At 43.0% G+C, this 16,005-nt stretch overlaps 1 protein-coding gene across 1 annotated transcript; it reads right to left on the minus strand.

Annotated features, from left to right (window-relative positions):
* Positions 1 to 5,820: 5,820 nt before the first annotated feature.
* Timm17a (translocase of inner mitochondrial membrane 17A) lies at positions 5,821 to 15,365 on the minus strand. The gene is made up of 6 exons (XM_042701260.1): positions 15,291 to 15,365; positions 12,359 to 12,458; positions 12,159 to 12,222; positions 9,827 to 9,955; positions 8,606 to 8,716; positions 5,821 to 6,267 (listed from the first exon to the last, which is right to left on the minus strand). Exons 1-6 carry the CDS (start codon positions 15,314 to 15,316, stop codon positions 6,182 to 6,184), a joined length of 516 nt encoding a protein of 171 aa, XP_042557194.1. The 5' UTR covers positions 15,317 to 15,365; the 3' UTR covers positions 5,821 to 6,181.
* Between the last annotated feature and the right edge of the window lie 640 nt (positions 15,366 to 16,005).

Raw genomic sequence — 16,005 nt, forward strand, 5'->3', positions numbered from 1 at the left:
CCGCCCCGCTTCGGGCCTCGCTCTCAGCGGTCCAGCGGGGAAAATCTGGGAGCGACCGCGCCCTCCCGGTTGCTCCCCGCAACTCCACCCTTCCTGCTCCGCGCGGGCAACTCAGCAATTTGGGACGGAAGTGGGATAGTCCTGTCCCCCTCTGCCCACATTTTTTCCTACTGAGTTGTTAACTAGTCCCCGTGGAACATTCTTCCTGATGCCTCACATTCGTTCCAGGTAGGGGTTGAAGCTTATGTTGGGTTCGAAATCTGACACTATATTCACTAGGATGATGTGTGTCAACTTGGGAAACTGTCCGGAAAGATACATCTGTGCACTTAAGATCTCACGCCTGTAATCCTGGCTGCTCAGGAGGCTGAGATCTGAGGATCGCGATTTGAAGCCAGCTCTGGGCAGAAGAGTCTCCGTGGGACTCTGATCTCCATCCAACTAACCACTCAAAAACGGAAAGTGGCGCTGTGGCTCAAGTGGCAGCGCTCTAGGGACAGGGCCCAGGTCCTGAGTTCAAGCCCCATGACCAACAACAGAGAAAGAAAGGCGATGTACAGAGTGGTTACAGTTACCTAAGTCACTTAATGAAGTAACTTCTTTCCTTTTCTATTTTCTTCCGGTTCTGGGCTTTTGCGCAAGGCTAGCGCTCTACTGCTTCAGCTACAGAGCCACTTCTGGCTTTTCTGAGTAGTTTATTGGAGTTAAGACTGACTTTCCGCCTGGGCTGGCTTTCAACGGCGATCCTCAGATCTTTGCCTCCTGAGTAGCTAGGATTATTACAGGCGCGAGCCACTGCACCTGGCAAAGTAACTTTCATGGTGTTTTAAGTTTCTCTATGTAGCTCTGGTGGGCCTTTAACCCACTATCCTTCTGCCTCAACCTCCCAAGTGCTCAGTGACCTTTTTATTTTCTTAAAATCCTATTTGTGCTGATACCAGTGCTTGAACTCAGGGATTGTGTCCCACTGGCTTAAACCCCTTTGGCATTCTACCACCTGAGCCACATCTCCAGTCCAATCATTTTACTACTTATTTGGAAATAAGGGTCTCTTGGACTTTTCTGCCAAGAGAAGTCTTTTGGGCTTCAAGTTGTGAACCTATCTTAGCTTCCTGACTGGAAGGCTTACAGGAATAAGCCACCAGTACTCGGCTCTGGGTGACCATTTTAAATAATTAAAATAATTTTTAGCTGAGCACTGATGACTCACCCTTATAATCCTAGCTACTCAGAGGCTGAGATCTAAGGGATCAGCTCCACGCCAGTCCAGGAAGGAAAAGTCTGAGATTCTTATCTCCAATTAACTACCAGAAAACGGAAAGTGAAGCTGAGGCTCAAAGTGACAGAGCACTAGCCTTGAGCAAAAAGCTCCCAAACAGAGCCCAGGCCCCAAGTTCAAGCCCCACAACCAAAATAAGAACAACAATAATAATTTTAAAGCCTAATAACCTAAATTTTTGTCAAAAAATAAAGATAATCTTGTACAAAAAGGAAGATTAATTACTAGCAGACTTACTGTTAGAAATGTTAAAGCTCATTAGACAGTAGAAATATGAATGAGAGCTGGGAAGGTGGTTCAGTGGTAGAGTGCTTGCATCGCATGCATGAGGTCCTGGGTTCCATTCCTCAGCTCCACATACACAGAAAAAGTCGCTGTGGCTCAAGTGGTAGAGTGCTAGCCTTGAGCTGAAGAGCTCAGGGACAGTGCTCAGGCCCTGAGTTCAAGCTCCACGACCACCACTACCACCACCAACAAATATGAATGAGATTATAGCATTTGGGTCTACACAGAGAAAAACGCTGGAAGCAGAGCAAATTGTTATTTACCCGAGATGAAAAGATGTTCACACAAAAAAGTGACTTTATAGCAACTTTACTCATAATTGTCAAAATTGGAAACAATTCTAGCATCCTTCACCTAGTGAATGAATGAGTAATGGGGCATTGTTAGAGGAAATGGAGGGGGGAATAGCTATAAGGGGAGCATGAGGAAATTTTGGGGTTATCTAACTATTCTGTATGGACCTGTGGTGGTGGGTACTCATCTCGATGCCACTTGCTAAAATCCATAAACTTCCCCAAGGAGTGAATTTTAATGAAATAAAACTTAAGCCTACCAGGATGTAGAAAGAGCATGAAGACTGAGGAAATGAAGGTGACTGTCTTGACAAAACCACACTGAAGAGGTTGGGGGAAAATGTAACAGATTTAAATATCCAAGGATATTTAGTTTTGAGTAGATACTGGAAGACTGAAAAGAACAATATACAAACTAGTACTCTGGTTGGCAAACTTATTTCTCACAGAAACAAATGATGTAGTTTATGGACACTGGTGTAACAAACTACTACAGTTCATGTGATGCATACCTGTAGTCCCAGCTCTCAGGAAGCTGAGGCAGAATGATCTCATATTTGAGAGCATGCTGGGCTATACAGTGAAATTGTCTCAAAATAAAACAAAAAAATGAAACTGTGTAAGGAATACGTATTTCTTGTATTATGGAGGGTACAGGAATATTTAATATATATTACATTTGCTTACCTAAACTGTCGTAATTGTTACTTTTTTTTTTTTTTTGGCCTGTCCTGAGGCTTGAACTAGGGCCTGGGCACTGTCCGTGAGCCTCTCTGTGTTCAAGGCTAGCACTCTACTTCTTAAGCCACAGCACCACTTCCAGCTTTTTTCTGTTTATGTGGAACTGAGGAATTGAGCCCAGGGCTTCATGCATGCTAGGCAAACACTCTATTACTGAGCCATATTCCCAGCCTATTATTACATTTCTTTGAAAAGCTTCCTGGGCTGGATGTAGCTCAGGGAGTCTCTGTCACAAGTTTTCAACTCTGCCACAGTAGGAAGAAAGAGGCTACAGCCAATTCAGGTGGAAACGGTGTGGTGGTATTCTTTAAGGGTGGCACACTGATCTGTAAGACTAATAATTCAGTTAAGTTTAACTAAAAACACACCACAAGGTGGAGCTCTGACCACTTTTAAAGGCTGCAGTATTTTACCCCCCAGCAGCTGCATACCCAATAGTAGGTGCACCTGTCTTCTAAACCCTAACAGAATTCCACTACCTCATGCCAACTTCACACGTGTCAGACACTAGGAAAGAGAGAAAAACAGATGGGTCTTTCTGCAGGCATTAACTCTGAAATTGAGACAACTAACCGGTTTTCTAGGAAAAATAAAACTAGGGTAAACTTGACATCTGCTTGTTTCTGCAATTGTTTTTTTTTTTTTTTCTATTTTTGCCAGTCCTGGGGCTTGAACTCAAGAGCCTACACACTGTCCCTGAGCTTCTTTTACTCAAAGCTGGCACTCTACCACTTGAGCCACAGCACCACTTCTGGTTTGTTCTGTGTATGTGGTACTAAGGAATCGAACCCAGGGTTTCATGCATGCTAGTCAAGCACTCTACCATTAAGCCACACTCCCAGGCTTGTTTCTGCAATTGTTCTGTCAGAAATTTTAGCTGGACAATGGTTGCTCGTGCCTGTCATCCTAGCTACTCAGGAGGCCGAGTTCTGAAGATTATAGTTTGAAGCCAGCCAGGGCTTATCTTATCTCCAACTAACCAGCAAAAAGCCAGAAGTGGAGCCACGTTTCAACTCATAAAGGGCAGCTTGGAGTGAAAAAGCCAAGCACAAGTCTTAAGTTCAAGCCCTAGTACTGGTACAATAAACAAATGTCCTGCGTGTGGCAGCAGAAAACGTAAGAAGCCCTCCCCCAAACTACCTTCCCATCCATTCTTCATCTTTCTTTCTTCTACTGTATCCCTAATTCCACAAAATTCATCCAGACACAAGAATTGCCTCTGGTATTCTGGGTCAGAGACACTGAGTTAACCGATAATACAGAAAAAAAAACACACCAGCATCCCATAAAATCCAGCCTCTAGTAAGTAGAATCCAGTCCTATAATAGAATCTTACTTTCCAAACTGACAAGCTACTTAAAAGAAGGCTTTTAGGACATCCCATAAAGCATTTTCTCTGCAACTTAGTATATTCTGCTTGAACTGCTTTTCTGATATGCATCTCCTTATACTTATGACTGAAGGCTGAAGAGCTAGAGATTTAAAAACAAGTATCTCCAAAGAAAATGCCAGCGGCCAATATGTACATGAATGCTCCAATCTGCACCCACATGGAAGCTCAGGATGGTCAGTGTTTACAGAAATGCAGACCAAAACCAAGCATGGCTCTGTCTCCAAAGTACAAAACCAAACCAAAATGCAACACTAAAAACCAACCTCCAGACCAAAATAAATGAGATAGCACTTTAGATATACTCAGTATGGCCATTTAAGCAAAAAACTTTGAGAGGAAGCGGCACTGTGGCTCAAGTGGTAGAGCACTAGCCTTGAGCTGAAGAGCTCAGGGACAGCACCCAGGCCTAGAGTTCAAGCCCCATGACCTACAAAACAAAACTTTAAGAGGCTGGAAGGAGGGGAATGTAGTTCCATCCATGAGTGGATCTCCAGCACCTGGGACGGGGGAGTAACAACCAAACATAACAAGTAACAAATGTTGGCAAGGATGTGGAGAAACTGGAACCCTCTTGAATTACTCTTGGGAACACTAAAATGGTGCAGCCGTTGTGGAAAATGGTTTGGCTGTTCCATGGAGTTAAACATAGAACTATCATATGACCCAGCAACCTCACTCCTAGGTGTACATCCAAGTCAGCTAAAGGAAAGGACTCAGGCAGACACTTGTACGCCAACACTTAATTCCCCACAGACGAAAATTAGAAACAGTTCATGACCGTCAACAAATGAATGAACAGCATGGCACATGCGTACAATGGAATATCACTCAGTCATAAAATGCATTTTGACATGGGCTTCCACATGGGTGCACATGCTAAGTGAAGACAGACAGGCCAAATATTTTATGGTTCCACTTATATGAGGTATCTAGAATGGGGGGAAATCAAACAGAAAGCAGAACTGTAGTTACCACAGGCTGGAGGAGGAGAGAACAGGCACAGAGTTAATTTCAGTGATGGTGGCAACGTTCTGAGTACACATAATACAACACTGTGCTCCTATTTACATGTCACTGTACTTACAAATATTATGTATATCTTATAATTTAAAAAATCCCAATGATCACAGTTAGCACTGAGTTAGTGCCCACATGGGTTTGTTCTCCACTTCATGCAGGCATTGCCAGAGTAGGCAGGCAGTCCAACACAACCAGGAGCAAATCCAAGCACAACTTCCAGACCAACCAGACATCACATAGTCCTTATGAAGGGCAGCTTCAGAAAACTTGAAACTCATTAAAAACCATATACATTTTCTTTTCTAATTAAAAACAATTTTTTTTTTGAGTTTTGAGGGAGGGCAAGTCAGGCTACCCTCAAACTCAGATCCTACTTTTGCCCCCCAAGTGCTGGGTGGGATTGAGGTATGTGCTACCATGCCCTGCCTCTACTTTACTTACAAGCATAATCAATACTGAACATTTTTTCAAAAAGTCTTCTTGTACAGAATTTGATATATTGAAAATAAGTTGGTTGTGGGAAGGTTTCTGATGACCAGGATCAAGATACAGTAGCCCTAAAGGTTAGGAGTTTGTATCCAGCATCCTCAAAACTAAAACATAGCATAGTCTACTTTCAAAGTGGGTATGTATTTTACCATGTCCTTCAATCCATAACACATTTCACTGGGAAAAGATGGTGCTGACTCTGCATAAGTCTTCTCATACATCATTCATGTTAGGGGAGATGAGGGGCTAGTAGAAAATATGCATTTCTGTAGTATACTTGGTATGAAAAGTAGACCTCTACAACTTAATCTTAAAAGGAATAAGTTCCAGGAGCTTTTTATTGTTTCATCAACTGTACACATATAACCAGGTAGAGAAGTCCCCAATTGATGATCATGTCTCACTGTTATCTGCCCTTTGGTCCTTCATCTTCTAAGCACTTTTAATGATATTAGACATTCATTCTGATCACAATGCAATCCAAGTGTGTATAAATAAACGCAGCGTCGTTTATCCTCCTCCCATGTTCCTTTAAATAGAAAATAGTGCTCAATGTCTCTTCATGGCCTACTTGGCCACAGTTGTCCCACCTATAGTTGTAAAAACAGATTGTATGTAACTTGATCTGAAATCCTTCTTGAACTACTGCTCATTCGGTTAAAGAAATCCTGGGAAAGAAATCTATTGATATTGTCGATAGTCTCCAAAAGGTGAGGACGGCAACTGGCTTGCAGGCAACTGGGAGGGGTCTTCAGCGAACTGAGGACCTGCAATCCAGAAACAAAACGGAGTTTTGAGAGAATGTGAGAATCACGCATTAAAAAGAACAAGTCTCTGGAGAAAGTGACCCCATCGGATTAAAAATTAGGTGCTACTTAACTGCAACCTGAATTTCTCTACAGATCTGCCTACCTCCAAGTTCAGTGTAACATGATGACCAGTCTTCCTAATGCTTCCGAATGGCAACCAAGGACATTACATCACATGGACGCATCAGATCAAGAAGGAACCACTCCTAAAGCAGTTGCTGCAAGAAGTTGTGATCTATCAAGACTGGAAGAGTACACTAAAACATGTACTTTGTCTTTTGGTCTTTTAAAACATGTACTTGTAGCCCGGTGCCGGTGGCTCATACCGATAATCCTAGTTATTCAGGAGGCTGAGATCTGAGGATCCGGTTTGAAACCAGCCCAGGCAGGAAAGTCCTGGAGACTCTGATCTACAATTAATCACAGAAAAAGCACAGAGTGGTACTGTGGCTCAAGTGGTAGAGCACTAGTCTTGAGCAAAAGGAGCTCAGGGATAGCACTCAAGCCCAGAGTTCTAGCCCCAGGACAAGCAAAAAACAACAACAAAAAAACCCAAACATGTACTTATGTCTGTTTTATTTCATTAGAGTATATGTGTTCTTGATGTAAATGCAAAAGATTTCTTCCTGACTTACCACAGATGTCTACTTTGCATGGTACTCAATAATAAAGGAGTCACTAACCTCTTAAAAAAAAGACTGGCCCGGCACCAGTGGCTCACGCCTGTAATCCTAGTTACTCAAGAGGCTGAGATGTGAGGATCACAGTTCAAAGCCAGCCCGGGCAGGAAAGGCTGAGAAACTCTTATCTCCAATAAACCATCAGAAAACCGGAAGTGGCACTGTGGCTCAAGTGGTAGAGCACTTGCCTTGAGCTGAAGAGCTGAGGGAAGAGTGCCGAGGCCCTGAATTCAATCCCCATGGCCAACCAAAAAAAAAAAAAAAAAAGACCAGAAGACACTCTCCTACCTCTTGATGTATTGTTCAATAGCTTATTTAAAATTATTTTCTCAAAGTTTAAGTACCATAATCCTGTTTTAGAAGAACTCAGCAATCCAACTTTATATAAGCAATTATTACGGAAGGGACTCTAAAATGAGAAGACAGCCCCGGCTTGCTACACAACAATCACAGGTTTGGTGTTCAAAGGACAGAGCCTGGGTCTAGGGGAAAAAAATACAAGGCTCTTACAAGACTTTGAGAGAAAATTTAAATCTCTTTTTTTTTTCTTTTTTCCTTCAGGGAAACTAAAGTAGATGAAAAAAAAAAAAACAAAAGAGAACTAAAGTGGAAGAATTCCCTGAAGCTTTCCAAGTACTTCACTCCATGATACTTTTTTAATTCAATATGAAAATACTATCCATTATAGAAAACTTCAGAATGCTGGGTAAAAGAGACAAGCCAAAGATACACATCATTACCACTTCAATATAATTCTAGCCAATCTTTTTACATTCTTTAAAAACCTTTGTTGTCAACTACTGGTTTTTTTTTTTGCTAGTGCAAGGGCTTGAACTCAGGGCATAGGCTCTGTCCCTAAGCCTCTCTGTGCTCAAGGCTAGAGCTCTACCACTTGAGCCACAGTGTCACTTCTGGCTTTTTTCTCTCTCTTTTTTTTTTTTTTGTCGGTCGTGGGGCTTGAACTCTGGGCCTGGGCGCTGTCCCTCAGCTCTTCAGCTCAAGGCGAGCGCTCTACCACTTGAGCTACAGCGCCACTTCCGGTTTTCTGGTGGTTTATTGGAGATAGGAGTCTCACGGTCTCTCCTGCCCGGGCTGGCTTTGAACCGCGATCCTCAGATCTCAGCCTCTTGAGTAGCTAGGATTACAGGCGTGAGCCACCAGCGCCCGGCCTTGCTTTTTCTCTTTATGTGATACTAAGCAATCAAACCCAGGGCCTCATGCATGCTAGGCAAACACTCTACCACTAAGCCACATTCGCAGACCTGTCGACTACTGAACACTACTTCAAACATCTGAAGAATGACCAGAAATTTCTCAGACTAAGTAGATGAACACCGTTGACATCTGAGCTATATGAAGAAAGACCAACAAATTAAGTAACCAAAGCATTCTTTATCACTGTGACTAGCTAAACATAATGGATATGTTTTTCAACATAACAGTTACTTTTTCTACTAGAAGCTGAACCTATTACTATAGTCTTCATAATATACAGCACATTAATATTTAATAGAGATATCAGCAACTATCCAATTTTAGCAATAAAGTTGTTCCTTCATGACATCAGGAAACCATTCCAAAGTGTCTGAGATATGATATTGAGAAAGAAAACTCACCATTGGGAAACTGTGCAGAGGCAAATCTTGTCAACAAGATACCAGCTCCTTCAATTAAAGCTAGGAGAATGCCTCCCATTGCTGCTGACCCAACCATGGCCACCGGTCCGTCTGAAGACATACATCAGTAACAAAGACTACTTTAAACAGCTGTCCATATGGTGATTTGCATCTTCCATTCCTAAACCCACATTGCAAACTACATCCTACAGGTCAAATTCAGCCCACTGCCAGCCTTTGTAAATAAAGCTATACTGGAATACAGGCATATTCTCCCATTTATGTACTGCTTGTGGAGGCTTTCATGCCAGAATGGCACAGCTCATTGACTGTGACAAAAACCACAGTCTACAAAGCCTATCTGAAGATTATTTTTGTTTGTAAACAGCCCAAAGGAATTCTCATTTGCCCTCAGTCCCAAAGATTCAGAAGATGGCTTAAAATTTTTTATTCCTAAGAATCCTATGCGGTCTGTAGGATTCATGAAAACAGAGCACAGAAACTCTGCTCAGTGACACAGCCAATAAATGGCTCAAACTCGGACCTGAACTGTTCTTAACCACTGTAATATATGGTTAAGAACTCCCGGGGCTGTGAAGGTGGCTCAGTGGTAGTGCTAGCCGTGCATGCATGAGGCCCTGGGTTCGATTCCTCAGCACCACATAAGCAGAAAAAGCCAGACATGGTGCTATGGCTCAAGAGGTAGAGTACTAGTCTTGAGCTGAAGAGCTGAGGGACAGTGTCCAGGCCCAGAGTTCAGGCCCCACGACTGACCAAAAAAAAAAAAACAACCCCAAAACAAAACAAAAAGACTCTATGCTCTCAAGAGCTGGGAATGTAGCTCAGTAGTAAAGTGCTTGTGTAGCATGTGCAAGTGCCTGGGTTTAATTTCCAGCACTGGAAAAACAAAAGGAAATCATATAGTTTAGCTATAAATCCCAGCATTCAGGAATCTGATGCAGGAGGATCAAAAGTTAGAATGTGTCCGGGTTGGGCTACTTACCAAGTCCCTGTCTGAAAAAGCTAACAGCAACAAAAAGAAGTACATTCTCAAGCATTCTAAGTAAACACACCCCTCCCCGACCTTTTTTCAAATCACCACATATATTCACACATGCATGCTATACCAAATGAAGCAATGCTCAGCTAGCTTTCTATACTGCAGATGTCATCACATGGAAACCAATGGCTTCCACTAAGGTGTCTGTAATGACAGCTTACTTCTGGCGGCCAGGATGGCTCCCGTTAAGGCACCACTAGTGATGGAGTTCCAGGGATCTTCTTTTCCTCTGACTTGAACCATACTACAGTCAATCATGGAGAACAGACCACCCCAAATGGCAAAGCTACCTATTTTATTAAAAAAAAAATACTAATTTCAGTTTTTGTTTTCACCTTATATTATCAAGTATAAATCTAAATACCACTTTCTGTAATCTCAAAACTATTGTCCTTCAAACAAACATTGTTTAAATCAACACTGAACAACTATCAAAACACTTACCTTTAAATAAAGCTTGACGGTACTCTATCAGCTAGAAAATTAGAAATGGGCCAATACTTCTAAGAAATCACACAAGGGGCTGGGAAGGTGGCTCAGTGGTAGAATGCTTGCCTAGCAAGCATGAAGGCCTGGGTTCCATTCCTCAGGACCACATACACAGAAAAAGCCAGAAAGTGGTGCCATGACTCAAGTGGTAGAGTGCTAGCCTTGAGCAAAAGAAGCGCAGGGACAGCACCCACACCCTGAGTTCAAGCCCCAGACCTGGCAAAAAAAAAAAAAATCACACAAGGACTGAAGATATTGCTTTGAACCAAGACTTTTATCTAGCATGCCAAGGTCCTGGGTACAATCCAAGACCGCAAAACAAACTAAAAAGGAAATTAGGCAGGCCTAAAAGAGGCTGTAAATGTCTAAAACTCTATAAACTCTGATGCCAGTACTTGAGCTTGAACTCAGGGCCTTAAACTACTACTTGGCTTTTTTTGTGCAAGGATGCTGCTCTACTACTTTAGCCATAGCTCCACTTCCAGTTTTTACTGGATAGCTGAAGATAAGAGTCTAATACACTTTTTCTGTTCAGGCTGACTTTGAACTTCAATTCTCAGATCTCAGCCTCCAGCCTCCTGAGTATATAGGATTACAAACATGAGCCACAAGAGTCTAGCTTAAAAAGGGGTAAACTTTTTCATAAAAAGCTTATCTCTGTTTAAACAACAATAACCAAACTAAATCACCCTACTACCTCCTTTCCTTTTTATAATTTTGCTTATTTTTATTTTCCCTTTGCTCATTAAGTGACACTTAGTCTATGAAAAACAATGATGAAAGAGGAAAAAAAAACAGTTATTCTGGAATGTATTATAGGCATAATCAATGCATGCTGAAGTGGCAAATGAATGCTACAAATAGTTAAAATGAATGAAGTGCCAAATGAGCCGACCTTCCCTCCCTCCTCCTTGTCCTTCATTACTGAAGCACAAAGCTAAAATCAACCTTAACCAGATTTCTTTGTACATAAATTTCACCTAACACACACATATACACAAAACAATTTTGTAAAATAAGCAAAGAACCCTACACACATATACTAGTACAAGCAAAATCTAGAAAAAATACCACCAAGACTTTAACTGTCAGCAATTTTGGGTCATATAACAGGTGGCATGATTTGGATTTTTCTAAATTAAATACACATATCTGTGTCAAGAATTGTTATATTGAACAAAACCTAAGTCAAGAACCTACAGGAGTGTTGTGGCTCAAAGTGGTAGAGCACTAGCCTTGAGTTAAAAAGCTCAGATACAGCGCCCAGGCCCTGAGTTCAAGCTCCGCAACCAAAAAATTAAATCAACTTAGCTGGGTGCCAGTTATGCCTGTTAGCCTAGCTACTCAAGAGGCTGAGATCTGAGAAGTGTGGTTCAAAGCCAAAGTGGGCAGGAAACTCCATGAAACATTTATCTCCAGTTAACCACCAGAAAGCTGAAGTGGCTCTGTGGTCAAAAACTTGAGCAGTAAAGCTCAAGGACAATGCCTAAGCCCTGAGCTCAAGCCTCACAACCAACGAAAGAAAGAAAAGAGAAGGGAGGGAAGGGGAGAGGAAGGGAGGGGAGAGGAGGAAGGAAGGAAAGAGGGGGGAGGGAAGGAGGGAGGGAGGGGAAAGGGAAGGGGACAGGGAAAGGGAAAGGGAAAGGGAAGGACAGGGATATGGTCTGTGGTAAGTTGTTAAATCAAACTAAAACCATTAACTTTATAAACCAGTGAAAACAAGTAATAACAAAACTAAACCACTAACTAGAATAACTGAAAGAAAGAAAAAACAGTTTTCTAGGCATAATGGTGCACACTTGTAATCCTAGAACATGGAATGAAGCAGGATGACTGCAAATGTGGGGGCCAACCTGAGCTGCAAAGCAAGACCCTGTCTCGAAAAACCAGGCGGGCAGGTATGGAGGGAGGGAAAAGGGGAGACAGTATGGTTCCATCTATGGTTCCATCTTCAAATAAAAAGGAAAGAATAGTCTGTTATACAAATGGAAAAGTTCTGCTTACCTCCCAACTGGGGAGCCCTGGTTTTAATAGCTGTCAAACTCCCTCGTAGTCTGTGGTTCACTCCCTATAATAAAACAAATCTAAGCGGATCAATACAGAATGCATTCGGACTAAATACACTTCTAACCCACCCACAAGGCCACCTGCAATATTACCAAACCATGGTTCCAAGGGATGAAAAGAGAAGTCCATCCACTTACCACAGGAGAATTTCGAAAACCTTTGATGGCTTGGAAGATGCCGCCACCTATGGTACCCATTGTAAAGGCTCCACCACAGTCATCCACAATTCTCCAAGGGCTGAGAACAGATGAACAAAAGATCACCTTATTTCCTATCCGTGATCCATATTTTGGTAACACAGTAAGGGATATAGCAGATCCCAAAGCAGGACTCATTGCAACCAATAAATGTCTGGCCTATCAAATATAGACAAAGATAATACCTACTGAACTCATTCATATCATACTCAGCCTCTAGTCATCTAATCAAGGAAGAATGGAATGGACATTCACTTTTTTCTTGTTAAGGTATGTTTTCTTTTTTTTTTTTTTTTTTTTTTTTTTTTTTTTTATTGTAAAGCTACTATACAGAGGGTCACAGTTACATGAGTGAGGTTATGAGTACACTTCCTCTTGAACATTGTTACCCCCTCCATTGTTTTCCCCCTACCATCCCCTCCCTCCCTCCCTTCCCCGAGGTTCTTTTTTTTTTTTTTTTTTTTTTTGATTGTGATTAAATGATTACATAATTTCAAAGTCACAAGTTCATTCTAACTTCCCTGGAGCAAATTGTCTACCACTGTCTGTAATATATAACAGTGTTCACATGTTATATACCATGAGATTCGAGGACCAACCTGGACTCAGACTCCCAATTCCACAATCAATTTTCATGAGATTCGAGGACCAACCTGGACTCAGACTCCCAATTCCCAAGTAGCTGGGGTTACAGGATGGAACCAGTGAACCAGGTTTGACTTTCTATTCCTTTTGTTTTGGGTTTGTTGAGACCAGAGTCTCAACAAGAGTGGCTAGAATTCAAGATACTCCTTCAGCCTGTGAGTGCTAGGAATACAGGCATACAATCAGTGAGTGCTAGGAATACAGGCATACAATCAAGTCCAGCCTGATTTCCTAATTCATTCAGTTAACAACTGATATCTGCTGTAATCTATGTCTGCTATAAGTCAGGTACTGTGCTAAAGCAAATAAACAAATACAGAAAAAAAATTACACTATAATTAATGATGCTGATTCTCCAGCCACAGTAAATTTAAAAAAAAAAAAAACAATGAAAACTCAATATAGATAAAAGACAAAATTTTAAAGTCTGCAATTCTTTCTAGGAGTCTGAGGAAGCATTTGCATTAGAGCAATTTAATATGCTGGAGGCCAACAATTTAAGAGATTAAAACTTTAAACCCAGTTTCCAAATGTAGCATTGCAATTAATGCCACAATATAATCTGAGTAATTTAAACAAAACTGAATAGTAGTACAAAACTATTACTCTAGGATTCTGTTATAAAAGCCCATTCATTTCAACCCATTATAAGTAAAAGAAGACTAAAACAGTTTTTACTACAAAGTTAACAACATAAATACACTGTTTCAGGACATATATACTACAGGTCACTGGGATTACAGGTGTGTCCCAACCATTTAGGGCTGAAAACATTTTATTTTTTTTTTACACTTTCTTTGTTTATGCTGATACTGGAGCTTGAACTCAGTGACTGAGTGCTGTCCCTCAGCTTTTTCCACTCAAGGCTGGCTCTTTACTACTTGAGCTACCAGTCCCCTGTCAGCTTTTTGGTTGTTAATTGGTGACAAGTCTCATAGACTTTCCTGCCAGAGCTGGCTGCACACCATAATCCTCAAATCTCAGCCTCCTGAGTGAATTACAGGTGTGAGCCATCAGTGCAGGGGACAGGAGAAATTTTTTTTTGGGGGGGGTCCGGTCGTGGGGCCTTAACTCTGGGCCTGGGCACTGTCCCTCAGCTCTTCAGCTCAAGGCTAGCACTCTACCACTTGAGCCACAGCACCACTTCTGGCTTTTTTTTCTTTTTGCTTATGTGGTGCTGAAGAATCGAACCCAGGGCCTCATGCATGCAAGGCAAGCACTCTACCACTGAGCCACCTTCCCAGCCCAGCGCTTTAATTCGACAAAAATTACCTCTCCCCAACTTGTGTCATTACACCATATCCAGTGAATTAGCCCTACATATCCATGCATGATAAAGTGGGCAACTGTCTTTGAAGGAGTTAAGTGTGAAGAACCAGGAGGTGCTGAAACATACCCTGTGTGTTGTGGGGGTGGACATAAGCGACAGGGATACTGTTAGGAAAGCAGTCAATTAAAAATTCTAAATGCCTGAGATAACTTGACTTTTGCTCTTACAAGCAGAAAGATGGTGACCAACACAATTTCACTGATGACCCTATAAGCTTTAAACTCAAAGATAACCTGGGCCTTATCGTAGCTAAAACGCTGTTGTACAACTATATGCCCGTTTTGCTCATGCTAGCGAGCACAGAGCTCTGATTCAGTAAGTGCTGAATGAATACACTCAGGTGCACAGCTTTTCAGAAGACACACGAGACTAACTCATCCTCCCCCCCCCCACACACACCTTGTTCGTTCCCTCCCTCACCAAGGAAGAATTTCAAGCCAGGGACAACGCACCAGCCTACGGGAGCTCATCCAGACCCCTTGGGTGGAGTCTACGCTCCGCTCATCTGGAGTAACTCACCCTGCAGACACACGACCCCCTACAAAGCAGCCTGCAAGAGTGACACCTCCTCTGCCCAGCTCTATCCTCCCTCCCTGGACCAGGGACGCATCCAAGGTCACCTCAGCGGGCAAGAGTGGATGACCAGGCCCTCCGCCAGACCGACGGCCACCGGCGTCTGGAAGGGCCCCGGCCGCCGGGCCCAAGCCGGGGCCTCCACTCAGCCAGCGCAAGGTCACGCGGGGCTGGGCTGGAGGCGCCAAGACGGAGAGGGCAGCAGGCCGCTCACAACCGCCCTGCCCACGCTGCCCAGCCCGGCCGCGGAGGAACTGGGCCTGCACCCTGGGAGACCGAGAGCGTAAGAGGAAGAGGACGGCCAGGCCGGCGGGTGAGGCTTACCACGGCTCTCGGGCATACTCCTCCATCTTGACTCCAGACGCGCGGGTGATGCCGGGCAAGCGGGGCGGAAACTGTCCTCAGCGGCGGAAGTGATCCTGAGTGGGAGGGCGTTAAGGTCTACAGCGATTGGCTCGCGCTGTTTCCCAGAACAGCCAATAGAAGGTGGGAATCCTGGGGGCGTGGTGTAGGCGTGGCCCGGAAGGCCGCGAGTCCGCTGTGTGCGCGCCGGCGCAGAGAAACTGCGGGACCGAGTTCAAGTTACTGTCCCTGAAGGTTCCGTGGCCTGAGTTAAACCTGATCTTAGGACGCTAAGGTTCACTGGACTTGCTAAGCATTGTACGTTTGTTTGTTTTTTTAGGGGTTTTGCTGTGGCTGTTGATGTTTCTTGAGCTGTGAATCCTTAGCAAATACTCATAGCTCCTTTAGGACAATTCCTTATCATCAGTGTCTGGAAAGTGATAAACAGTGTTTCTCAAATTGAAGTAATGGAACCGTCTGTGGCCAATTTGGGACCTTGGATTTGGAGGACGTTACCTCCAGAGCTTCCTCTGGCCCTCCTCATTAATGATCACTAGGAGGTGTAAGGGTGGTTTTACCTAGAGAAGAGACTGAAGGATTGGCTCTTTTTAACTTTCAATCAGAAAAACCCAATCATGCTAGCTGTGAAGGGCGCTTTTGACTTACAACGTGTCTATATTTGTATTGCCAAGATCGC

This window comes from Dipodomys spectabilis, unplaced genomic scaffold (assembly GCF_019054845.1).
Source record: "Dipodomys spectabilis isolate Male_0828 unplaced genomic scaffold, ASM1905484v1 ptg000288l, whole genome shotgun sequence".
In the NCBI taxonomy this organism is placed as follows: domain Eukaryota; kingdom Metazoa; phylum Chordata; class Mammalia; order Rodentia; family Heteromyidae; genus Dipodomys; species Dipodomys spectabilis.